Genomic DNA, 26,682 nt, shown 5'->3' with positions numbered 1-26,682 from the left:
CAGCTGGAAGGCTGCAGGGGGTTTGGGAGCCCCCAACAGCAGCAGATCAGCTTTACATACATGCTTGAAGAGAGGGAAGGCCAGGCAGGAGGAAACTTCAATAAATGCTGTCACCCAGAGGGCAGAAGGGAAGTCATTCCTCCTTTTCATCAGGTGCTGATGCATGTTGAAGTAGGAGTGCCCTGCCCAGAATGATCAGAGTCGGGGGCAGAGTCAGAGCATGAACTCTCCACTCCAGCATGCCCTGACCCCAGGAAAGCCTGGGGCACATGCACCCCTCATGCCTTCCCCCCGTGTGGCTTTGTGGCAGCCTGAACACAAGCTGAAGGGCTCCAGCTTGCTCTCTGTGCCAAGCTCTCTGTACCATGGCCTGGGTCCTGCTCACATCTGTCTCTAAAAGACCAGGTCAAAAAGGAGAACCACAGGTGTCACAAAGACACTGCTCTGCTTCTGTCGGCCTCCCCCTCTTCTTGCCTTCTCATGAGGGCCTGTCTTCAGGCAAGGAGCTTTCCCAAAGCTGCCAGCTCATGAGCTTCAGGTGTACAGAATTTTGCGTGTTCCCCCACAAAAGACATGCTGTGGAGCCAGCACTGGGAGAACACCAAGTTTAACTACTCTAGGTGAGGCACACTGACTCCCTGGGAGCCCAGGTTACTGAAGATCCTTCACAGGACAGACAGCAAGCCAAAATAATGGGTCAGGCAAGTTTCAGTGAGACGGGAGAGGCAGAGCACTCCCCTTTGGATTCTTTCTCTTGGATATTCCCATTGCCCTGTGTGATCCCCCCATATCCTTCCTTACCAAAGAAGTTGCAGTCCTGAGTTTTGGCAAATAACATTTCAAACACGGTAAGAGGGCTTCCTCCAGCAAACCCTCACACAGGTGCTATGAATAGCGGCCAGCCAGGAGGAGGTTTCCAGTCATTCAACATAACTCTGTGCCAAAAGGGCATTTGTAGGTCTAGGATGCCCATTGCCCCTCACCCCATGTACTGACCCAAGGCGTGGCTGCTCCAGGTTGGATCACTGGGTATCACCAACCATTTGTCATCAGAGACCTCCTGTGGTCTGCACCATCCCTTCACAGAGGGTTTGGCTTTCCCCAGCCAGAGCTGTCCATGGCTCACTCTGCCCCATGGATGTATGCCACCCTGAGGGGGCAAGTGTGAAACCCACCTAGACAGCCCCATCCACATCAGACTCCCCTGTGCTTACAAACACCCCTCACTGCAGGTCCTCCAAAGCTGCAGCCACACCCAGACCAGAAGCAGACCTGCCCTGTTCCCTGTCAGCTACAGGATGTGGAGGCATCACTGTCTGGAGCCCCAGCTGTCAGGAAGGAGACCTTGGCAGGTTACACTAGATGAGTACAAAGAGGAACTTGGATTCCAAAAGAAGACAAGGCCAAGCTCTGGAGACCGAGCCTCCTACCAAGTGTGAGGGAGTTGCTTCCCAGCAGGCTTGATTTATCTGGGAAGCATGTTGGGAAGCCTGGTGGGGAGGATTAGAAAGAACACGCACACCTGATGGCAATGCTGTGAGCCCTGCAAGGGGTGCCAAGGCCTTACGTAATGCTGGGATCCAGTTGTGATCCCTGGCAGAGTATCTGCCTGCCGGTGGTTTATAGGTGCAGTAACAGCATACCATGTGCATTCTGGAAGAGTCGTGTGTCAGTCTAATTAACGACTTTGTGGTTTGTGAGCACTTACCTAAAGCAGATGGGCACTGTGTCTGTTCCTCTGCCAGGCAGAAAGAGTCCACGGTATTTCAAAGCGAGCAGGTGCTATAAATTATAATTACCAAGCTTGTCGAGGTAGAGAAAGCAGAGAGAAAAGAAACCTGGTGGATTAAGAGATCAAGATAAACTCCTGGTTTTTCTTTTTCAAGTGCCTATGGAAAGCTTTTTTGGGAGTTTCTTGCAGATCAGCATTTTGGGAAGGTGCTTAGCATGTGTCTGGCTCTTCAGGGTGAGTGTTGTCTGTATCAGCCTGGAGGGGGAAGGGAGGATTTAGTGCCAGCCAGAAGAGCTAAAGCCTCAAGATCCTGCACCATGAGATCAAGCTCCCCTTGCCCCCTTTCCACACTGCACTTTGGGTTTTCTCTCGTGTCCCTGGCAAGATGCTCCATTCTGCTGGCAAACACTGGGTGCGAGCCTTGTGGGTGATTCCCTTGCTCTGTATCCCACAAGGACTGACTGTCCTGCTGTTTGTCTTGATGACATCCAGGAAAACAACCCGTGACTGTGTCTCTTGGCAATTCCTCCCATGTGCAGGAAAGTATCTGCTTCCCTCCATGCCAGCACGTCAGTCCCCTGCAGCCAACCACACTCTGCTACCCCGTGGCTAATGCACCCCATGCACAGGTAGCCACAGTCAGCACCAGTATGCACAGATGGTGGGCGACAGCCCAAGAGGCCCCATTCCCTGCGATCCTGGCCTTGCTCTCATTTTAGTTCCCCTTTCTCCATCACAGTCTTGCATCCCTCTGGAATATTTGCAGAATTCTCTTGCCATTCTGCCACAAACCGGCTGTTCCCAGCTGAACTCAGCCACAGTCTCCCTGAGGAGCACTCTGGTCCCTTCAGCACCGCCCTCACCAGCAGCACCTTCTCATTTCTGACCCTTGTATGACAGCAGTGCTGTCCTCTGCTCCTCTGGCCTGCTGAATCCTTTGCTGATGGGACGCAAACTGGAGGAGAAACTGCGCCATACACATTGTTCTTAAAAATACTGAAATCATTTTCCTGGTTGCTAAAGGTGTAATTTCCAATTATATTCTGATTCCACTCCAGCTGTACTTGACCCATAATCAATAAGTGCTAAATCAGCCTGACATGTAACTCTGCATGCAGGTTAATTGTACCTCTAACTAAAACAATCCACTTCCTCCATCCCATTAGTTGGCCACCATTTGGGCTCCTGTGGAAATGCAATAAAGGCTGCTTCATCCTCTGTCCCTTAAGGCAGGTAATTGTTTTCATACATATGGCCAGAGATTAAAATGCAAAAAATGACTTATGGCAATTCAACAACATGTGGACTTTGATGTAGACAAAGGAGGAAGGCTCTTCCCATCAGATCAGATTCTCACAAGCATATAAATTCTTATGACAGAAGGAAGAAAAAAATTCCTTTGGAATCAACATGGCCTGAAGAGCCCAGTCAGTTCATTCCTCATTTCACTTCTTTGATCTGATTGAGATTTGACAGTTTGCTGTTCACAGCAATATTCTTCTCTATAAATCACACGTGATGCTGTGCAGTTTTGGGAAGGTGTTGTTTCCATTGGTTGTTTAGAGGATAAAAGCTATGGGAAAACAGGTATCTATGAAGTCAATACAGCAGAGCAGTGCCCTACAGTCTGCTGGCACAGGAGCTGTCTCGTGGCAAGACCACCTCAGCCCCGTAGCCTGATTTACTGGCTACAGAGTCCTTCTGGAGCACAGGGAAAAGGAGGTCAGGGAGGAGCAGCGAGGTAGCTCTGGTGGAGTATACGGACTGAAGCAAAGTGACCGCAGATGTTTCCCTGGTGATCGCTGCTGCTGAGCACACAGGACCTCAGATTTCACCTCTTATGGACGCCTCTGCAGCAGCAAGCGTTCCTGCAGCAGGAAAAGGAGCCCAGCACGGGTATCACAGTGTCGGCAGCGTGCTGTCCTTCCACTTGAGAGGACGCTGCTAAAAACCTTCCTGTTCCATCTCTGAAATCCCCTTTTCCTTGAGGCCCCTCTTCCCAGCAGGCAGCTCTGGACAGCAGCACAACCGAGTCAGTGGAGTTTTGTCCCCACTCCTGTTCTCAGAAGTCTGATCTCCATTTTGGCACTTCAGGGTTTAACAATATTTCTACAAAGAAGAGACTCTGGGAGGGTCCAAGAGCAGACATTTACCACATTCAAGAGAACACTGCAGGCAGATGTGCCACACATCTGGATGTACCTCAGTTAATTTTCACACACTGAGGTAGCCGTGGTGTGGTGAACCTTTGCTGAAGTTTGGCTGCTGCTAGTGTTCCTCAGTAGCTGTATGGAAGCAGGAGCCTCTCTGGCTCCACCACCATGATCCTTCCTCGCAGGTACAGCTTGCACAGTCTGGGAGTCACCTGAAAATGGCACAGTAGCCCCTGTAGCTTGTGCAGTTGTGCACAGACAGGGAAGAGATGATACCATTTTGATTCAGGTGGGCTGATGTCCCTGGAAGGGACTGAGGTCTTCTCCTGAGGCCACTTCTCAAAATTTGGTTCATCAATTATAAAGTGAATTCAGAGGAATTACTGCTTTTTGGCACAGACTTTGAACAGATAAGGTTTCTCTGGTTCTGTGTACCACAGGCTGTCATCCAACCTGCCACGCACTAGCTCTTCCCTCCACCCAGGCTGAGCTGCCACTGGAGATCTGTGTTTGTCACCAGGACTGGCAACAATAGCTTAGCAAGGTCAGACCAGGTTTGAGGAGAATTAGAATTTGAGGTGTATTAGAATACAAATACAGTTCAAGATTCAGATTTTGGACTCGTTCCTCTGTTTATACGGGCCTGATCCAAATCCCAGGTCTGGGTTCAAGAGTATCCCTGACTGGGAAAGAGCGAGCATGGCTGGACCTTATTTCTTATTGCAGCAACTTTCTGTGCCGTTCAGCTCATCTCCCCATGCTGTTTGGAGTGTGTTCCCCAGTACCTCTGAAAAGCATGGTCATTTTTACTGCAATGAAGAGCAACAATGCATTTTCAAAAGCCATTGGTAAATCCACTTGGCAGAACATGCATCGCCGTCTTTTACTGGGGCAAAAACTGTGGCTTGGTCATTGTGCTCTTGGTAGGACCCAACAAGCAGCTTCCCTGCAGCCCACAGGTAACAGCAGGGGATCAGCCGTGCTGGCATTTGGCATGGATGCAAAGAAGCCTGGGCCAGGTTTGTGGTTGGGATTTGAGTGGCTGGGACCAGTGCACTGGTATCTTTGTGCCTCTGCTGAGACTGGGGTGCTGGATCCTTCCCTCATGGTGGAGGATCCTAAAATACCGCCAGGAAGGAGATCAAATTCCTCTGAGTCACCACCATGGTGGTGTCTCACTACACAACCTTCCTTCACTTTGGATAAGTTTCTGCTGTGCCCACGTCTCCCTCGGGCAGACCAGGTGGATTTGTCTCCTCTGACCGTGGCTGTCTAGATGTTACCTCACCCCAGCAGCAGTGGAAAATGATCAGCATCTGCAGAGGGTGAATCATCTCTGTTATCTCAGAGCCCTCTCTGGGGGATGAATCACTCTCTGGAGGAATCTGCTTTTCTCTTCTGGCTATAGAAAGACCCTATAACTGGTTTCAAGTTCTGTGAGAGTAAGGCTGGGGGAGATGTGCTTTTCCTACACTTGGAAAGCAAAAGAAAAATGTCCCTGTCCCCACCCGTCCCTTTTATCTGGCAAAACCAGCCCCCCAAGCTGACACAGCCCATCAGAGCAGGGGTGCGAAAGCAGAGCTGAGCATCTCTGCTCCCCACAGCCCCCTGCACACGACCCAGCACACACTTGTGCAGCCCTCAGGGAAATCTACCAGAGGAGATCGTCTTGCCCAAAAATACAAGTGCAAGGAGCAGCTTACCCTCTAACCAGGGAGGAATTTCTCTACACTCCAGAGCTGGAGGGATTTGAATTTGCAACCACTGTTCGGGGAGCAAGTCAGAAAGGAGGCAGGCATGGCTAGTGGGTACATCACAGACATGGATTTTTTCCTGTCAGTAGGAGGAACTCAGCTGGTCAGATTAGAGTCTTTTCTGCTTAGCAGTAAAAAAACCATGAAATGCAATGTGGTTCTCCCAGTACAATGGTCTCAACAGCATTTTTGAGAGGAAGATTTAATGACCACACACAAGCTGTTCAATGTATCGTCCTCAAGGAGCAGTTCACTTTAGCAGTGCCACAAGAAATCTGTGCTGCATTTGTTTTTCATTCATTACTTGCTGGTTTTGAGCCATGAGTTGCACTGAAATTTATGTAAGGGCACTGTCCGTGTACCTCATGCTTGTGAGTGTCAGTGCTGTGAAGGATCCCTGGATTCATCTCCCAGGAAGACAAGAGTGTTGTGTGGTTTATCAGGCTGACAGCTAAAAGCTTAGCAAACTTCAGTCACTTCAGAACTAGAAAATAATACAGAAAAATATGTGTCTGCATGAATTGGTATCTCCTACCAAGGATGGTGTGTGTAGATACCAGACAGAGAAACTGCCCCAGCTGCATCGGATGCCCCATCTGTGCACACAGTGTGTAAAAAGCAGCAGCTTTCTCTCTTTTGAAATCCTTTCCTGGCATGTACAGAGAGCAGGTCATTCGGGTCCCAATGACCTTGAGTTGGGCCAGCATGTCCATGATGATCCCCTGAGTCAATTTCTCTCTTGAGACTTCACTTTCTAATTTTCCCATTCATTGAGCAGGTGGTTGGCAACCCTTGGAAGGGGGTGATGGTGAGGGACTCCCTGGCCACACCCCAGCACCTCCAGAATTCCCGCTTGTGCTGCCAATGAAGAGGTCACAGCACAGGTGGTGTTTGGAGCTGTGCTTGTCCAGCAGCTTGGCAGTGGCTGTACCTGCCTGGCTGTGCCCACTGGGTGCTGCAGTCACCTCCAAACTTCTCTATATTGACTGCAGCAATCCAGCAGGGCCACTGGTGGTCACACATCTACCCAGATTGTTCCTACCTTTCTCTGCCCATGCTATAGTGACTGCAGAACCCACCTTTCAATAAGCAGAGGTCCCTCAGAAGAGACTCTGACAAACACTGAAACTTAACTCCACCTTCATCCCCCTCTCCAACACGCTGCCACTTCCCATCTCAGGCTGTAAGAGCTTTCAGGAAAAGGCACGTGCTGCCTTGGTGCCCTCACTGTGTGTTCTGGGTGCACTGTGAGCACTAAAGGAATAATAATCACAGCTCACATCCACAATCCACATACACACTCCTGCCTCACAGAGTCATGCAGTAAGTTCCAGTGTGTTTCCATTAACCTTTGTCAGGACATAACCCATGTTATATCATGAGCCTTAACTCCCTCACTTATCCACATGAGCGCCCAGGGCTTGCTGCATGTCCCTGGTGATGACTCGATAGAAACAATGGACAACAGTTGTTCCATGCAATAGACACGTCAGTGCAAAGGGAAGATGGGTCCCAGGTGTTCAAGCACTGATGTGTAAGCACTCCTGATGAACCACAGAGGAGCTCTGGGTAAACTGGACATAGGGAGATGAGCAAGGAATGGACATATTTAAACTGGCAACGTCTATCTTAGAATCATGGAATGGTTTGTGTAGAAAGAAACCTTAAAGCCCATCCCATTCCACCCCCTGCCATGGGCAGGGACACCTTTCACTAGCCCAGGCTGCTCCAAGCCCCATCCAGCCTGGCCTTGGACACTTCCAGGGATCCAGGGGCAGCCACAGCTTCTCTGGGCACCCTGTGCCAGGGCCTCCCCACCCTCACAGTGCGGAATTCCTTCCCAAGATCCCATCCAGCCCTGCCCTCGGGCACTGGGAAGCCATTCCCTGTGTCCTGTCCCTTCTTCCCTTGTCCCCAGTCCCTCTCCAGCTTTCCTGGAGCCCCTTTAGGCCTTGGAAGGGGCTCTGAGGTCTCCCTGGAGGCTTCTCTTCTCCAGGTGAGCACCCACAGCTCCCCCAGCCTGGCTCCAGAGCAGAGGGGCTCCATCCCTCAGAGCATCTCCATGGGCTCCTCTGGACCCACAAAAACCATGTGTTTCTCTGCTGAGGGCCCCAGAGCTGGAGCCTGCACTCCAGTGTGCCATGAGCTGTTCAGAGCCCCTCTCCCCAGCATGTCCCGTTCCTTCTGTCCTGAGGGCTGCTCTCCCTTCTCTTTTCTGGCTGCCTTATGCTTGACAAACACCATGTTTCCCAACAAATATGCAGGCCCCACTGCTTGGTGAGCCTTTGAGCCACTCTGCTCAGCCTCCAGCTTCTTCCTGCACCTTCTCCGTTTCCCTGTGCCTGGCGCCGTGGCCAAGGGGGCAATGCCAGGGCCCAGGGAGAGGCTGGTCGGGGAGCTGGCATGGCTGCCCAGCTTTCAGCAGTTTCTATAACCACACAGAGATTTTGGCAATCCTTCTTGTACCGTTCTGACCTGAGGGGTTTTGGAGGTGTTTGCAACTGGGGATAACAAAGCCCTCTTGTCTACACCAAAGGCACTTTGTGTGGAGTCTAGGTATTGCTCTGATTTCATTTCCTGAGCATCCCTTGTGGAGAGCTTCCCACAGAAGCATGCCCCATTGAGTCAGGAGGGAAGACTCATTGCAGTCCAGACAGAGCCCTGCAAACTTTCTCACCAGGTCCTGTTCCACAGCCAACTGCAAACATGTTTGTGTCTTGAACCTCCATTCACTGCCTGGGACGGTTTTCACAAGTTTTCAGCTGGAAATAGAACCAGGCAGCACTGGTGAGTCTTGCTTGAGGGCTGTGAGCCCTTCTGTGGCAGGGGCAGAGAGCCCAGGTATAGGAGCTACAAGGCAATAATGTGGCATTCACAGAATCACAGAATGCTTTGGGTTGAAAGCGACCTTTAAAGGTCTTCTTGTCCAATCCCCTGCAACGACCTGGGACATCTTCAACTACAGCAGGCTGCTCAGAGCCCCATCCAACCCTGAATGTTTCCAGGGAAGGGACATCCACCACCTCTCTGGGCAGCCTGTGTTGGTGTTTCACCACCTTATCATAAAAACTTTCTTCTTTATATCTAGTCTGAATCTTCCCTCTTTTAGTTTAAAACCATCACCACTTGTCCTATTGCTACAGACCCCACTAGAAAGTCTGGCCCCATCTTTCTTATAGGCCCCCTTTAGGCACTAGAAGGAGCTCTGAGGTTTCCCCAGAGCCTTCTCTTCTCCAGCCTGAACAGCCCCAGCTCTCTCAGCCTGTTTGCAGAGCAGAAGGGCTCCAGCTGTCAGTGTGGCCTCCTCTGGGACCACTCCACCAGCTCCATTCTCCCACTGCATCTATAGTACGTTATGACAGCAAAGACATAACAGGCAGAGCAGAAATTTAACCCAGTGTCCCCCTTTCCAGGTGAGCACTGCAGTCCCTGGCTGCCTTTGTCCTATCCCAGTTGGTACCAGCTGACAGAAGAACCCTTGCTCCTCCTCTGGGTTATCTGGGCAGGCTCAGGGACCCAGACCCTCCTGCCTCAGTGTGTCGGGCGGGCCCCAGCGGGTGCTGAGCTAGGCAGAAAGAGCAGCACGTGTGGAGCTGGCTGGCAGGGCAGTGTGGCTATGGGGGACAGAGTGGCCTCGAGCAGGGTGACTCCGGAGCCGTCCTCCCTCGCCGTGCCCTCAGCTCCTCGAACAGCAATTCCCCAGGAGCTCACCAGCCAGGCACTGACTCAGTCTGGGAGCTTTGCCTGAGAAAGAAGCTGAGGTGTTGGCCCCAGTCGTCAGTAAGTTATCGGAGAAGTTTAGCTGCAGTGACATCACCTCCTCCTTATGTTACTACAAGGAACTCAGATCCTATTATGGGAGAGGAGGTAACTCAGTCGAGCCTTTCAAGATAAACTCAGACAGGAAGAGAGACGCGATTGCCTGAAGGCACCAATTAGACATTTCTGGTGAGCTCAGCTCTGTTCAGCTGACACACAACCACACTGGGGCCGGGGAGACAGGAGCACCTCTCTCGTGTCTCAGGGCTGGGGTGGGAGGGATGGGAGACCAGCACTTCCTTGCCGAGCTGCTGGCTCAGCCCTCACACTGTCAGTGGCCACAGCTCTCCCTCCAGAACGTCCTTTCTTTACGTCCTGTGTTCTGCTGTGGACAGGGAACCACAGAGGAGCTCCCTGGTCTGGAGAGAGATCAGCCCAGCCCTGCCCCACTCAGTGCTGCACATGATCTTCGGTGGCAAGTATCCTCCACCTTTATCAAGGGAAATAATAGCCCAATATGTTGCAAAAAATACTGTGATAATGGGCTGCAGTTTGAGGTCCCAGTGCCCTGTGGTGACTGGGCTGTGGGGAACATCCCAGTCTATGCTGCAGGCCAGTTACTGCACGTGACTGGCCTAAGACACACAGACAGAGAGCTCTTACTGGCTCTGATGTGTGAGAGGAAGGAAAAAACAGCAGCAAAATTTGGGATGCCTCCTGACAGCGTGGTATTGAGCATTTCTGTTGGTTTCCAGGCTGCAACTCCCCCTGTAAATGCTTCACAGCCAGAAGAAAATGGTAAAATATGAGTAAATTTGCCTCTGCCAGTCATAGCTTGAGATCTGCACCATATCTGTTAGGGAACAGAGAGACTGGTTCTGGTTATCCCCTGGTTATTCTGGTTATTCTGCCAGTCATGTTACCAACAGCTCGGAAATGCACTTGTACCTCCTCCAAAACACTCTGGAAGCAGTTCTTGGGACAAGACAGTTCTTGGAAACTGCTGGATCTGTGACACAGAAAATGCAAGATCTCAGATTATAGGTCAGGATTAACACAAACCTCACAACACACTCACTGCACTGATGGCTGCATGCACCCCACCCCTGGCCAGACCTCCCGAGTGGCTGCACTGGTGGCATTGGCTTGTCTTCTGGAAAGGAGGAATCTCCCACTCTTGACCTTTTCTCCTTAGAAAAGGACTTCCCTATTTGCCTGGTTCCTTCTATAAGTGTTCCTGATCCCACCATCCTCTCTGGACTGCTCCTGGCAAGAAGACAGTTGATTTCTCCTCAAATATTCATCAAACAGACAAGGTTCAAAGCAATGAAGGGGCTCTTCCAAGGCATGCTGGAACCCAATATGAAGCCGACCCGAAAATGTCCTGCCCAAGGAAATGCTTCCCTTTCCCATCCCACACAGGTTCTTCTGCCTCCCCAGAGCTGTCACTCCACAGCAGCAGCAAAGGAAGCAACTGGCAAGCTCAGGTACACTCACATTTGGTGCTGACTTGCTCCTCTCACCATGGCTCTGCACAAATGTGAACACCTGCTCAGGGAAAAAGATGCCTCAGACCAGCAGACCTTGGGTGTTCTTCCAGCAGCTCCCTCTCTCCCTAACCCTGTAGTCCCTACAAGGGAAAATGGAGTAAAGTCTGAGGTGACTGCAGGACTTTTGAGTCAGTGTCATGTTGAAGCTTTCCATAGACCCCGTAACTCTCAGCAGCAGATGCAGCTCTAAAGCTGGAAGCTGAGACTTTCAGCAGCTGCTGGTTTTCACAAGCTGTTGTTCTTGAACATCCCACTTAAAATCACCTCCTCCTGCACACAACAGACAGGCCAGTGCCCTGCAGAGCCTTGCTTGAGCCCATGAAGTCACTTGGAAATCTTTTCCATGCTGACGTCTGGAGTCACTGTGTGTCTTCCTCTCTCCAGACCCATAGCACTGCTTGACAGCAGGTGTGGGATGAGTCCCTCTCCTAAGCCATCCAGCAGCTCCGTGAGCGAGGCGTCTTCCTCTGCAAGCAAGCAACGGGTTAAAGCTTGCAAGGAAAACCAATTGAGTGATTTGGTGAAATAAAGATTAAAACATCTCCGTGGAAGGTGAGGAGCCAGCCCTGGCCTGTGCTGTCGCATTTACCCACTAATCGGCCCAATTACCTCAGGTATAAATCATAACACAAAACACTTACAGAGCCAGAGTCACACACTGAAGAAAGGAGAGAACTGTTGGGTTGGTTTTTGTTTAGTATAATTGATATAATTACTAACAATTCCGTGCCAAGAACTTCAGCTTTTCTGCTTCCAGAAGAGAGTAGAGAGCTGTCTGAAAGCCATAGCAATTAGCAATCCCCACATGCACAGCTTTTATTAGAAAGAATGCACATCTATTCCAGAAAGAGCCAGCAGCTCCCTGAGGAGCAATTAACCATCCCTGGGTGCCAGGAATGCAGCTGTCACTGAGCCCATGTTCCCTGGCCCCTCATCAGTGCTGCAAAGGCACATAAGGAGTACTGCCCATCATGCTGCATGTGAAATGCCTTCACCTGGACACCTCCTTGTTCCTAATTTTAGCTCGTCTGGCTCCAGATAGGTGCATCTTGCTGTGCTACGGTCCAAGTAGGCTGCTGATTCTGAGACTTCTCAGGTCCAGCTCACTGTAACCAGCAGGAAGTCTCCCTTTTGCTCTGTTGAGGGGTTTGTCTGAGCTCTGATCTCCACACTTTGGAGCAGATTGACAGTAATTATATGGCTGGAGCTTCCAACACCTCTGCAGAACATGACCCCAGAGAGTGTCTCATGGACAGCTGCCACACGTTCACACTTTGCCACGTTGCCACCAGGCAGCCCCTGCAGAGCTGAGGAGCAGGAGAGTTCATCTGAGTCCTGCAGAGATGACCTCTCACCAACAGCGAGCTGTGGGGATATGGATGTGTGGGCACACGGGGCTGCAGCATGTCCACAGCCAGAAGCCATCCAGGAGCGTTAACAAACTCCTTGGATGGATCCAAGTTCTTGCCCACGTACTGTCCACAGGGATCCACAAGGACAGGCAGGTGTCCAAGTACCCCAAAAACCCTCACCAAGGGCCCGTGCTGCACTTCTCATACCTATGGACATCCCTAGGGGGAAAGGGCCTTTCCTGAGTGTTGCTAAACAGCCACAGAGCAAATCCAGCAGCATTAATGGTTTCCCCAGCTCCTGGGGCACGGTCACACTGACACCAAACCCCCTTGTGGGTGACCTCTGGGGCTTCACCCAGGAGTTCATGAGCAAAGTGGGATGTAAAGCTGGACAGCCGTGGGCTCCACCTCGCTCCCTTGACCCTGTCCCTGTCCCAGCTCAGCCTGGTGTACCAGCCCTTGGCTCTGGTTTAGCACCTCCATTTCTGAAAGCTTCATTCGGGTTTGAGAAATTGTAACTACCTCAAGGATATTTTCATTGTCTGTTCTTTAATTAATTAAACTTGAAACCAAGGATTCATTTTAAAACAATTTTCAGTAAACTTATAGGGATTTGGATGAAAGAATATCTCTGGGAAAAGTAAGCAATGCAGCTTTAATTTTTTTTTAACAGTTTATGATGCCAAAACCTAACAGAATTCTTATGCTGAGGAAGGGATGGAAAAAAATAAGCAAAGATTAACATTTCCTGCAGAAGTTTTAATTTTGCTCAAAAAGTTCTTGTTTGTCCCAAAACATTTTGATGAAATTTTCAAATAGAATCCTTAACCTTACTCTGAGCTGCTGCAGGGTTTGCTTTTCTGATCTTTATTCTTTGCACTTGTTTTCTCAAGAAGATGAATGAAGTCATTCTGATTTGTTTGTAGCTTGGGGGACAGTAAGTAAATTGGGGCAGAACTTGCAATGCCCACTCTCCTAACAGGAAAAATCAAAATTCATTGGCTTATGTCGGCCCTCTGAGCAAAAACACAAAACCTGTGGCAGTGGAACTGAGCTTTGGGTGTGATGTGCTTCTGTGACCCACAGAGGAATCAACAATGCTGGCTGAGAAACTCTCAACTGAACAGCCTTGCACCAGAAAACAGCACTTTGCAACAATGCAAGAGGATTGGAATTCGGGAAAATAGAATCACGGAATCACAGAATGGCTTGGGTTTGAAGAGACCTTAAAGCTCATCCTGTTCCACACCCTGTCATGGCAGGGACACCTTCCACTGTCCCAGGATGCTCCAAGCCCCGTCCAACCTGGCCTTGGGCACTGCCAGGGATGGGGCAGCCACAGCTTCCCTGGGCACCCTGTGCCAGGGCCTCACCAGCCTCTGTGGTTAATACATCAATGTGGCAAAAGGGGGATAGGGATTTAACCCACCCTGGTTGTCATTCCAGTCTAAGGTGATGCTGTACCAGAATTTGAACTCTGCATTTAAAGGACGTTTTTCTGAAGGAGACCTCAGGAAGGTTTGACTGCACTTCTTAACCGGGTACAAATCTCCAGATTTGTCCATCCAGGTCAGGCCAGGCAGAGCAGGAAACATTTCTTTCTGTGATGTAGGGGAAGGTCTGTTTCCCAGGATTATCTGAGAATTTCACCCAGGAAATACCTGCACCCCCCTGCAGAGAGCAGGGCTTGCACCCAGCCTCTCCCCTGCTCCCACTTGTGATGGAGCGTTTGGTCTCCTCCTCCTGCAGTCCTTTGCAGCGTTTTGTGACTTAAGAAATGTTGGTACTCTTTGAAGAAGGGTCGTGCCTGGGCTGTAACAGTGGGGGTTTGCTCCAGTGTTCAACTTCCATCAAAAATATTACTTTACATAATCAAGAACGGTAATTTCTTTACCACATTCCTTTTTGGAGGATCATTGATTTGAGGGCTGGGCCATGACAGCTCTGTTAACTTCTTTCTCTCATGTTTTGATAAGAGACAAAGTGCGTTCTCTTTGCAATTTGAATTCAGAGATCTCTCCTTTAGATAGCTTGAAAACATAAGCTCTGTTGGCTGTGGATGGAAATTAAAATTTGCTTTTTCCTTGGTATAATTGGTTCCTGGTATTTCATCCAAATCTGAAGTATTTTCCTCTTATAATTTGGTTTCAAAATCTACAGATAATACATTGTATCCTGCTCGCCATCGTTGCAATAAAAGATCTTTAGAGAGATGATTCTGAAACCTGAGTTTTAAACTTTTTTTCATAACAAGCTTAATATATTTTGGTCTCTCATTCTATTTCGAAACAAAAACAAGTGTTCAAAATTAAAGTTTCTCACCAAATTAAACCTCAAATTCAACTGCCTTAAGCTTTCCACAACGATTAAAAAGAAGCAATTGGCAAATGGAGGGGGAGGAAAGGCCCAAACGTGAGATACAAGAGCACGGGGTCTGACTCCCGCACAGGCACAGGATCACACACAGGAGCCCGAGCAGGGCCGTGGCATCTTCCACGTTTCCAGACAAAGCCTTTCCCCCCGGCCTGGCGCTGTGGCCGCTCGGTTTGGCTGTCCCGCAGCCCCGTGGGTGTGAGCTGCCTCGGCAGACGGCTCGGGCAGATCCACGGCAAGCCCAGCCCCGGGGGATGCGGCTTTGATGCTCCGAGTTAAGGGGCCGGCTGCAAGCCCCAGCTGGCCTGGGGGCCACACCGGAGGACTCAGCCCAACCACCGTGCTTCAGAAGCTGCCACCGGCTGGCAGCACCAAGTGACCATCAAGGAGGGATGGTCCTTGGTGGTGGTCAGACATCTCCCAGCACAGGCAGGAGCTTCACCGATACCTTCTTACGTTAATCACTATTTACAGCCCGATCCAATCTCCCTGGCCATCAATCCAAAGCCTCGGCATCGCTCCCCTTGCGTAACACTGCGGGCAGGTCTTTCACTGATCCCCACCCTGTTTCTCTCCCCCCCAGACGCCTGGACGCAAACCTCATCTCCGTGGTGCCCGACACGAGCTTTGAGGGGCTGCTCTCCTTGCGTCACCTGTGGCTGGACGATAACGCCCTGACGGAGATCCCTGTCCGAGCTCTGAACCACCTGCCAGCGCTCCAAGCCATGACCCTGGCCCTCAACCAGATCTGGCACATCCCCGATTTCGCCTTCCAGAACCTCAGCAGCCTCGTGGTGCTGTAAGCCTTCTCCACTTCTTACTCCCTCCGGCCGGGACAAGGTGCTGCCCACGGGCTCCTCCTCCTGTGGGAAGACCTGCTGGTCACTCCCCACGAGCAGCGTTTTGCTGCTGGGGCCAGGGTAGAGGTTTTGTTCAGTCAGGGAAACCCCCTCATTCTGTATGAAATGCTAAAATTGCCTCTTTTGATTTTTCTCATATTTTCCCCACTTTTCACTGAAGAGCTAATAAGCTCCCTGATATAATTCAAGAAATGTTTTGTATTTAAAAAAAAAAAAATCAGTAACTGGAAACAAAAACCAGATTTTTTTTCCTTGAAGACTCAAGCAACAAAAAACCCTCTCATTTCTTTTCCTCCCTCCAATCCCTGTGTTAAAACAACAGGAACTTCTAGCAACGTGAAAAAAAGAATCAAATTGCAACGATTTGCAGTCAGGTCAAAAAAGTAATATTTTCATTTCTTGGAAAACATACCAACTCAGTCCCTCTCCCCCTAGCCCCCCCAGCCCCTTTTATTACCAAATATGATTTTAAACCAAAGGTCTAACGCCAACACCTTGTCCAAGCCCGTGCCTGCTTATTTGCATGACTGGTACATGTGCAGGTCAGATGTTTTTGCCGTGGCTGCTGTCCGGTTTGCATTGTGAGCGTTGGGAGCGCTGGGGAGAGCAGCGCTGCTCCAGGATGGAAACAGGCACTCCGTGGGCAGTGAGACACTAAACCACCCGCAACCTGCACTCAGAAAGTGAACCCATCCCTCTGGCAGCTGCTCAGGAGGGGCATCCTTTCTACCAACAGAGGCTTGCAGATTATCTTCCCTTTAAAAGGAACTCTACATGTGCAAATGAGCTACTTATTACTTCTTCGGTGTTGATTAGCAAGTTCAGGTGTGATTGCCAACTGGTTTGGAGCTCCTCTATCCACATGAAATGCCACCTCTAGTTTGGTAATTTGTACTGATACCAGGGTGTTAAGTAATCTCAGCATGTAGTGCCTTAGTGAAAGTTTAGCAATTATTTCCCTTTCAAAATTTAATGCGTTCACTGAGACCATCCAGCATAGAAAGTGCTTGGACAAAGCACAGTTCAGAGTTTTATTAAGCATCAATAATACTTAATGGGATGTGCTGTTTAGACAAAGCATAAAGGCTTATTTAGGAGAAAAGCAAAAAGCAACTTGAGAAAAATCAAAAAAGTAGTTTTCACCCACAATGGTGCTCATTCTGCAAGGCAACCCATGGCCACCATAATGCAACCACTTCAGTCAGCTTTAATAGCTCACTCAGCGGGTGAGCTGACATTTGGGGTTTCATTTCAGCCTCCAAAGCATGCTGCTTTCATTCCGGCTCATCCCATACTGTGGGCAAGAAGCAACTCCTTAATTAAACAGGCAAGCTTGAGAAATAAAAGTCATTGACCATTAGGTCACAAGGGAGAGAATAATGTCCCACCACATACAATTGGAAGGGAAGACATGTGTGATCCTGCCAGGCTCTGTGGGACACGATGCTACATTTTTGTGGGATCACAAGTGTTTGGCAGAACTGGCCCCATAAATCTCTCCCATGCTTCCATGCAAGCCCTTGTCAACACATCACCAGTGGAAAGTCACCCAGTGTCCCTCCGGTGTCCCAACCAGGGATATGTCCCTGCTCCAGACTCACCCATCAAGCTGACAAGCAAATGCTCCCAAAAGCTGGAGAGAAGACTTTCCCTACCAGGGTGCAGATGATACACGTCCCTCCATCTGAAAATGTCTGGATTTGCAGGTAGATGGAGGATGTGGCTGCTGCCATAAACATTGGGAACTCCCAGCTACAGGGTATTAAAATGAGCCCCCAGGGGAAGAAAGCCAAGGGCAGATGTGGCTGAGCACAGGGGAATCTCTCCTGTCCAGCCTGGTCGGTGCTCAGGGTCACGGCTGACCGTGGCTGAGGGCAGGAGTCTCCCAGCTGCAGAGCTCTGCTGTTCCTCCTCCACACACCTTGGGCCTTTGGCAGAACCATTTCACCATCCTGCACTGCCGCAAGCACTGACATCAGAGTATCCCAGCCTCAATCTGGAATACTTTAAAGGCTCAGTGTCTGCTAATAAATTACACCTTTGTTGAGGAATTCCCTGATCTGATTCCCATCTATTGCTGCTGCAGTCTTCAAACTGGGGCTGCAGGCTGTTCAGGGAGCAGAGCCTCGTATAAATCACTCATCATGAAATCCATGAACCTCCGTAATTGGCACATCCTTTCTCAGCTTTAATAACAAGGGCTCTGTGTGCTGGGGTGCTGGCACTGTGCTTTGATGGCAGAAGAGAGGTGGATATCTGATCAGGATAGCTCATGGCAATAGGATGTTACCTTCCAGTCTGATCTATTCAGGACCAAATGTATCTTAGTATCTGCAAGCAGAAGTAATCCTGAATACTTTTCAGCTGATGGTTTGTGTGAAGTAAAGGTTGTTTTACAAAAATCATCACCTTTCTTGAGCATATAAGACTTTTCATTCAGCAGTCAGCATCTGAAACCCCCATGCTGCTGCGCTGACAGGCCAATAAAGTGCATGAAAGCAGTTCTCAGTAGTGTCCCTCATTTCCTCTGTCAGCTGAACTCAGCAAGAAGTCTCAAGCCAGGAATCACAGCACCTCTTTCAGCTCCACTCCCCAGAGAGGTCCACAAGTAAAATCTTACATTGCCAAGAAATCTCCCATGCTGCAGATGTGTCCTTGCTGCCACATCTCTGCAGTGGGCTGCAGCTCCCTGCTTTCCTGATGTCAAAGGAGCTCTCAGCAGAGATGCTGGGATGAGTGTGGGACACAGAGTTGGAGTGACCTTTCCAAAACAGGCCAAGCAGTAGAGAGGTTTGCCCTGTAACAAGGGACCTGGATAGAGAAAATCTTCATGTAGTTTTAGTTTCATCACATAGCAGAGAACCTCTTAGAGCAAATGAGGTCAAATCCAGATCTGAGAACCTTCCTTGTTTGGGTCCACAGGGAGCCTTAGCTCCTGGAAACCTATTACCGCAGGCCTGGGCCCTAGGGTACATCACCGTGTCCTGCAGCCGTAGGGAGGAGGAGGAGAGAAGATCCAGCAGGCAGGAATTGTGCAGCAAGATTGATTGATTTAATTATTTTACAAACTCTATTTTATAGACCTTTTTCTTCATAATCTAATTGGACAAAGGATCAGCCACCCCTTGGGGTGATTGGCTAAAATCCTAAAACATCCATTATCAAAATATTTTTCTACTATACCATAAACAAGACTTCTCAAGGTTGCAGGTGTTTGGTTGTTTACATAACTCTGCTACCTCTTCTGTGAGAGAGAAAAGGCTCTCACAGACTTAGAAAATAGCAAGAAAATCCTCGCTAGCAGCATTTTTTATCTACAGAAACCTCCAGGAGTCAACTTGGCCCTGTAATGGGAGCAAAAGAGATCCTCCACTCCTCTAACCTGGCCCTCACCCTTGCCTAGCTGGTCGAAAAAATGGACACTGGGAAAAGTTGTTCTGGTGCCACTACCAGTTAGTTTTGCTTAACGCCCTCTAATTCTTGTGCTCTGTGTCCATCTCCTCTGGGCCATTGCTGTATTTGTTACTATCTATTGTACCCTTCCCTCAGCTCAGCTTTTCCAGTCCCCATCCAGTTACCTGGTGTGCAACATGGAATCCCAGACTGGTTTGGGTTGGAAGAGACCTCAAAGCTCATCCAGTTCCACCCCCTGCCCTGGGCAGGGACACCTTCCACTATCCCAGGTTGCTCCAAGCCCTGTCCAACCTGGCCTTGGACACTTCCAGGGATCCAGGGGCAGCCACAGCTGCTCTGGGCACCCTGTGCCAGGGCCTGCCCACCCTCACAGGGAGAATTTCTTCCCAATATCTGATCCAAATCTACCCTCTCTCAGTTTAAGAAAAAAATCTACCCTCTTTTCCCCTTGTCCTGTTAATACCTGTCCGTGTAAAATCAGAAGTTAGTTCACATATCACACTTACCTGTTCCTTCACACCTTCAGATGGAGAGACCAAATCTGCACACTGTATCAGACAGAAATTAATTCTGGTTTATACCATGGTACAACACTGTTCTGTGCCCACTCTCCCTCTTCCAGTTATCCCTGCCATTTCATTTGCTTTTTTCATAGCTGCTGAACACCAAGGCCTCTTTCCTGGAGGTATATAAAAGCCTGTTAGTGTGTATGCCTGGTTCTCCCCTCTGCTGCACTTGACATTCACACAACCTGAATATCAGCTGATAATTTATTGTCAAGGTCACTCAGCAGCACCTTCCAGCTGCAAGTGTGCTGGAAATGTGTCAATGAAGGATCTTCAGTAGAATTCCTCTTTCTTACAGTTTTTATCATTAAAGAACACGATGCAGCTCTGTCTCTAACAGAATAGTTTAGTGACTAGAAGAGAAAACTTGTTTGCAAGACTCCTGGGTTCCCATTCCCATTCTGGTCCTTGCTCTGGTGTAACTCTGGCTGGGGCTTTCAGAAGGGACCACTGCTTTTCAGCGTCTTCCTTGCCTAGGAGCAAACATCAACATATCCCTGCTTTCCAGGGAAGCTGGTCACCAGTCCTTTCAGCTGACATCTGTGGGACTTGGAGCTTCCTAGCACCACAGAGCCCAGTCTGGTGCACTGGAGTGTCAGGATGAGCCTGTGAATCCCTGCTCCCACCTGTGCAAGGGAGTTACCAGTGTGTCTCTGAGAAGTTGTTGGGAACCCTGTTGGCAGGGAGTGCCAGGCATGTGCAATTCATTATCACTAAGAGCAATATTGCCTGGAACATCTGGGTCCCATTTATGAGCCTTTTAATTGGCTAAAGTGCCTTTTCTCTCAGAGGACCAAGCTCACTGCCTTGGCAAAAGTGGATTTCCTTCTCCAGCACTTAAGGAAGAAGCAAATCATGCCCCAATGCACCCTGAGAATGTCGCTTCTGATCGAGCTTTATTCTCCACCAGACAAGTCTCATGCTGGTCCTTCACTAGTGGAAACAATCCATGGAATTTGCACCACTTATGGTTCAGGTTTCTCTACTTATCCATGGCCAAGTTGAGGAAAAGGACAATTTTGCCACAATAGAGATGCAAGCTCATCGTGGCAATGGCTGGTCAGGGGAGAATTCATATGATGTCAGATTTGAGCTTGGTTCAAATCATTTAATGCAAATAATTGATGGAAAATGTTTGCATTTGTCCTTTTTGAGAAGAAAAAATGAAGTCATTAAAAATGAAAGCGATGGCAAATCCACCACTTCTCTTTGTAGTCTGTTCCAGTGGTTAATCATCCTTAGTGTTAAAAAAAACGTTCCTATTTCCCATTTGAATTTTCTTTGGCTTTGACTTCAGACATTTGTTCTTATTATTCTTTCCTCCACTCAATCACAGAACCATTTTAGTACCCAGTTTCCAACCAGGAAGAATCCTATACATTACACTGCACTCATCCCCTTGATCTTATGTAATAATCTAAACACATTGAGTTCTTTAAGTCCCCATCCTACTTTTTTTCCAGCCCTTGGATCATTTTTATTGCTCCTCTCTGCACCCATTTCAATTCGCAACATCCAGTTACCAGTGTGGGTATCAGCAATACGTTTGTCCTGCCAGATCTGCTTTCACCAGTGTACAGTGCAGATGTTGACAGGATTTCCCTTTCCTTGCCCACACAGACAAGCACCTTCATTAAAGCAAGATTTAGGCACTAGCTCAACCTGCTTCCCTTCTGTGTAAGACAAATGTGCAGTCCCCTTGGAGGTGGCATTGCCATAGTTGAAGCTAATGCCTGTGTTGGACTGTCTTTCAGACTGTTCTCCAAAACCTTTTAATTCACTGGAAAAGTAAATGGAAAAAGCAGTAAAATGAAAATGGAACAAATTTGACTAAGGGTGCTGCATGAGTGATGGGGAAAAAAAATCACATTTATTCCAAATTTCTGATAGGAAATAGTTGGCAAGGACAGAAAACCTTCTATCTAGAATCTGCTGTGCATTTCTTATCGTGGGTCAGAGTGAATCTTGTAGGGTTTGATCTTTTCCTGCTCTGTTTCTAAATTCTCCCCACCCGAGGCACCAGCCAGGCTGCAGCCTCTCTCCCCAGCCTGTGTGGGATTCTGCAGCCACCGCCGTTTCTGTTGGTTTCAGCAGGACACAGCAAGGGTTCACCTGGCAGCAGAGGAGCTCACTTGTCCCACAACACGTGGGAGCCCTTGTGCTGCTGCAGGAGCTGCCAGTCCCACCCTGCCAGGGGTCAGTGTGACAACAGCTACTGCTGCTTTCTAACAGAGGCTCGTGGCTGAGAACAGGCTGCAGGCCAGCCCACGATACAGCACTGACTGTCCTCATCCTGGGCAAAGCTTCATCCACGGGTGGTTGCCCAAACTCATCCTCACTCCACGGGACTGACCTGCACAGGAAGAGACACAGATCCCAAAGCTCATTGCCCTTACCAAGGAGAGTGGTGGCTTCTGGCTCCAACAGCAAAGGCTTAAAGACTTGCCATGTTTTTGCATCGTAGGGGTTGTTTATAGCCCAGAATCAAGTACCTTGAGCTGCCATCAAACCAGCTGAGCTGTAATTTACAGGGCAGAATATAACGTTGTGTGGGCTGAGCTCAAATTGACAAGCACTGGAGATGTTGCAATTCCACTTGTTAAAATTTGTTTACCAGGGGAGAAAAAAAAGGCAGAATGGAAGACAGGAACATCTTTTCAAGTGTTTACCTTTCCAGCTCTCTTGTTTCTATTATTGCCATGTGGTTGGGTAACTCTAGAGTTCAGCTTGGACAGCAAATTTTTTTATAACTCCCTTTTTTGGTTGTTCATAATTTTCTCAGCAACAAAGAACTTCCTTCGGATGATTTTCATTACTCTGCCTCCAAACAAAGCACTCTAGAGCCAAATATAAACACAGCAGGTGATTGCTTTTCTCTGCTGTCTCCTTGCCTGACTGCAGTGATAGCAGTCAGCTGCTCAGCATGTCCGAGCTTGGACAAGGTGTCCGGTCACACCATCCCGACAAAGCTCCGGGGAGCTCACACCTTCCCTGGCCTTCAGCATTCCCTCACACAGGACAGGGGTTTGGGGCATGGGGCTCTTGTGGTACCTCTTCATGTGATCCCACAGCAACTCCAGACCCAAACCCTTTCTTTGCCAATTGCAGTATCCAGTGCCAAAGGAACTCAAAATGGTTGGCACCACCAACTGAAGAAAAGGCAGCATGACCAGAAGCTGTTAACATTTGATAGAGGAAACCATCTGGGCTCAAACTTCTTTTCTTGTGACAAAGAGAAATTTCTCCCACAAGATTCGCATTTTGATCTCAAGTTTCTTTTCTCCTCCAAAAGTCACAATCCAAGTTTTTTTGCAGGCAACATCCTTTTTCTTTTTTCCCATTTGCTCAAAGGAGCAAACATATGTTATCAGATATCTTTCCCTTCCCCTTCCTCTGAAATGTTTGCATGTTCTCATCCCAATGACAAACATCCGTCTTGGGCTGTTTCTGTTTTGCAAGCCCCTACCAAACTGCCCTAGAGCCTGGCTGTTCCTCCACTCCCAGCTTCCTCCTGTTTTACCCTAGAATATTTGGCAGTGGGAGCTGCCTGTGCTCAGCCAAACAGCTCGCACTTGAATCCAGGTGGAGTGAGAGATTTTTCAAGCTGAGACACATTTAGATCAAGCAGCAAATAATGAAAAAATCATGGATCCACCTGCCAGCATGGAGCCTCCCCCAGGCTCTTGAAAGGAGGCAGCAGCATTGGACAAAGGCTGGTGCATCCCGTGCTAGTGCTATCATAGGCATGGGACAAGAGGACCCCCATGGGGAGTGGCATGGCAGCAATTCACCACGTGGACTGGGCGTTAAAAGAGAATCTGAACTGATGGGGAAACCTGCCCAGAGAGCTGCCCCTCCTCGGTGGGCATTTATCACACACACCATGGCAGTGCAAGCATGGGCATCACTAAGAGGGTTAAGTGCAGGCTGGGCAGCAGTGGGTTGTCTTCTCCTGCTTTTCAGCAGACTTTTCTCAGACTGCTCACAAGAACTCTCTCCATGGACTTGGAGGTGCCTTTGAGTGGGATTTCAGAGGGAGATGCACAATTAGCCACAAGCTCACAGATGTAAAGGAAGTGACATGGGAAAAGCGCTGAGATGTGCACACATACACAAGGGTCTCTGATAATCCAAGATGAGGAATCCGGCAATTAAGGCCTTGGGTTTGCCAAAAGACTGAGACAGGGGAGTGAGGGATCTGTGGAAACACAGAACCCAGGACTCCAGAAACTCATCACCTACAGAGCTTCCAAGGAAAATTACCCCAGGCGGCTTTGCAGGAGCCCCCAGCACAAGGCTCCCCAGTGCCAGCGTTAAGGCTGGGAGCTCCCAAGCCTTTAAGCACTAGATGTTTGTGGCATGTAGCAGCAGGATGAAGGGGAACAGGAAAAAACTGTTTCTGTGGTGCAGAGAATGTGCATCAGCCTGTGGCATGGCCCCAGCACTTCAGCCAGGCACTCTGAAGCATTGAACTGAAGACAACTCTCGTTGCAATCAAACTGGAGCTGCTCCAGGAACTGGCAGGGTTTTCTTTTTTTTTAAAGTAAAGATAATAAACTGTGACTAACAGGATGATTTTGGACTCAAAGTCTTCTTGCTGCTACTAAAGCTCCAAGGAGTCCAAATATGATTGTGTCCTTAGATAGCACCCAGTGCCCATGAACAGCTGTTGAAGCCACATGGTGGGTTGAGCCCAGGGAAGGGTGAGCTCTAGGGTGTTTCTTGAAGCTTCTTGCTTAAGCATGTTCATCCACAGCCACCTGGTAGCTGTAAAGGTGGAGATCTCAGGGAAATTCCTACATCAGCCTGGAATTCCTGAGAGGAATGGGAGCTCTGTAGCTGCTCTGCAAGCACTACTGCACCCAGCATGTCTCGTGGGGTAAGAGAGGGAACCCTATGAGTGCCCTTGGCATCCCAGCCCAGGCTGTGGTCAGCTTACATCCAGGATGTTCTGGACCACAGCTCAGACCAAAGGAAAAGGTCATCTTGCACCTCCACTGACCATCTCTGTTTTGTCCACAGGCACCTGCACAACAACCGGATCCAGAGCCTGGGAGCCAACGGCTTTGATGGGCTGCACAGCCTGGAAACCCTGTGAGTCCCCTGTTTTATTCTCTGTCCTAAAGACATGGGCTGTGTTCATCCCCCAGCACAGCATGCAGGAAAGGGGGGCAGCCCCCACGTGTCACTGGTCACCATGCACTGGGGGCAGCAGCAGGGCTGGCTCCAGGCACCAGCACGAGTGCATGCCCAGGGCATGATGCTCACTGGGGACTGAGAGCCTGGCCTTTCCTCCTGTGGCTGTGCAAGCTGGTCAGGCTGTGCTGCTGCTGCAGGGGGATCTGTGCATATGGGCAGTGTGGCTGGCAAGGGGTTCTGAGGCCCTGGACACCAGTCTAGTCCAGGTGCAATCCCAAGAGCTTGGATGCGTGCCCTACTCAGGGAGTGTCTCCTTCCTCAGCACATGGGCATGGTCCTAAAGCCTCTCCAACACCTGACCACCAAAACAAGGGGCTGTATTGAGTTTGGGGCCTGTAAAGTCCTCAGGGGTCTGTGGGGTATCTCTGTTTGAGACGATCTCATGTCTCCTGGCATCACCAGCTGACTTCATTTTGCACCATGTGCTTGGCATGGCTGGGAAACAATCCATCAGAAGACTGCAGGGAGGATGGGAAGCAGGAGTGAACTCACCTCCGGGACATATCTTCAGGAAGGTAGATTGAGATTGGATAGTAGGAAGAAATTCTTGGCTGTTAGGGTGCTGAGGCCCTGGCACAGGGTGCCCAGAGAAGCTGTGGCTGCCCCATCCCTGGGAGTGTCCGAGGCCAGGTTGGATGGGGCTTGGAGCAACCTGGGATAGAGGAAGGTGGAACGAGATGGGCTTTGAGGTCCCTTCCAAGCCAAACTATTCCATGGCTCTGCAATTAGCAGCAGGGGGTTCACCCTGAACTGAAGGAGAGTTTCATCCCACAGCCTGACCACACATTCCCTGTGCTGTGACAGCTGCATGAATGGCCTGTGCCTCGTGTGCTGTGCATTGGCCCAGGAGGAAACATAAACAAGCAAACAAATAAATCGAGGCTCTGAAAGACTGGAAGAGGTGCCTGATGCCTTCGATTGTGCAGAAACATCTCCCTTCATGCAGGCTTGGGGTCAGAGTCAGGCCTTTGCTTCCTGCCAAGAGAACTAGGGGGTCTGGGTCATGGCAAAAGGAGATGCTGCTTCCCAGCATTCAAGTGCCACTCAAGGAGAGAGGGCTCCTCTGTGCCCAGCATGATGCCAACAGCAGCTATCGGGCAAGAGTGGCAGCAGCAGGCAAACCCTTGGTCCCCAGACACACTCCTCAGGGCAGGACCATGACACGCATTGTCTCTTCCTTGCAGACTGGCAGATCCTGGGACCACCCAGAAGGGCTCAGCTGGGGAGAGGTTGAACTGTGCCAGGGGTGGGAGGCTGATGCATGGTCTCCTCTGGTGACCCACGGGTCTCAGCTTGGCTTTCTCCCCAGTCATTTCTGGTGGTCACAGGCAAATATGTGAGGGCAGAGATGTGGCACCCAGGCAGCACAAAGGCAGGCGAGCTGCAGGAGGAAACAGAGAACTCGCTGATGGAAGAAAACCTTCTTTGGTCTACAGCTGTAGCAGACATGCAGCAACATCCCAGCCTACATCTGGGCAACCCTTCTCTGCAGCCAGGGTGGTTAGAGATCCTGCTGCCCATCCCAAGCAGGATGGAGCTGCAGAGGAAAAGATGGTCCCTTGTTTGCTGTGGGAAAGACTAAAGGGTTTCATAGCCCTGGGAGATAATTCTGTTTCCACAGACATTTGTGATGAAAGCTCATTTTCCCTCTCTTCCACTCTGCTCCCACTCTCACACTTTCTTGCCTTTTGCTGCTCATCCGAGGTGCTGCCCAGCACTTGGGGAGCTCCATGTCCCCTGTTCTTGCTCCCCATCCCTGCGGGGACAGGACTGTGCAGCAATGCGGGGACTCTGGAGCACTGCAGCAGTGCAAACGCTGTCTCTGCTGGTGCTGATCAGGCAGCCCTGGGAGGATCCGACCTCCAAGGCTGGTCCCGTTGAGGCAGGGCTCTGCCCATGTCCGGGCTCTGCCCATGCCCAGGCTCTGCCCATGTCCGGGCTCTGCCCATGCCCAGACTCTGCCCATGCCC

The 26,682-nt window shown here is 49.8% G+C and overlaps 1 protein-coding gene across 2 annotated transcripts in view; it reads left to right on the top strand.

Moving 5' to 3' along the window:
• The window catches only part of LGR6 (leucine rich repeat containing G protein-coupled receptor 6), a 150,903-nt gene that overhangs the window by 84,375 nt on the left and 39,846 nt on the right, over nucleotides 1-26,682 (top strand). Inside the window, exons 5-6 of one of the 2 annotated variants that reach the window (XM_042015970.1) lie at nucleotides 15,257-15,472; nucleotides 24,536-24,607. In XM_042015970.1, the coding sequence (XP_041871904.1) occupies nucleotides 15,257-15,472; nucleotides 24,536-24,607 (288 nt within the window). The remainder of the gene's footprint in view (nucleotides 1-15,256; nucleotides 15,473-24,535; nucleotides 24,608-26,682) is intronic. The other variant, XM_042015971.1, reaches the window with a different exon arrangement.

The sequence above is a fragment of the Corvus kubaryi genome, unplaced genomic scaffold (genome assembly GCF_017639235.1).
Source record: "Corvus kubaryi isolate FWS band 111438036 unplaced genomic scaffold, C.kubaryi_AGA036_p1.0 split3-37355, whole genome shotgun sequence".
In the NCBI taxonomy this organism is placed as follows: Eukaryota; Metazoa; Chordata; class Aves; order Passeriformes; family Corvidae; genus Corvus; species Corvus kubaryi.
The sequence above is the reverse complement of the archived record's forward strand: the minus strand, read 5'-3'. Positions and strand labels throughout refer to the sequence as shown.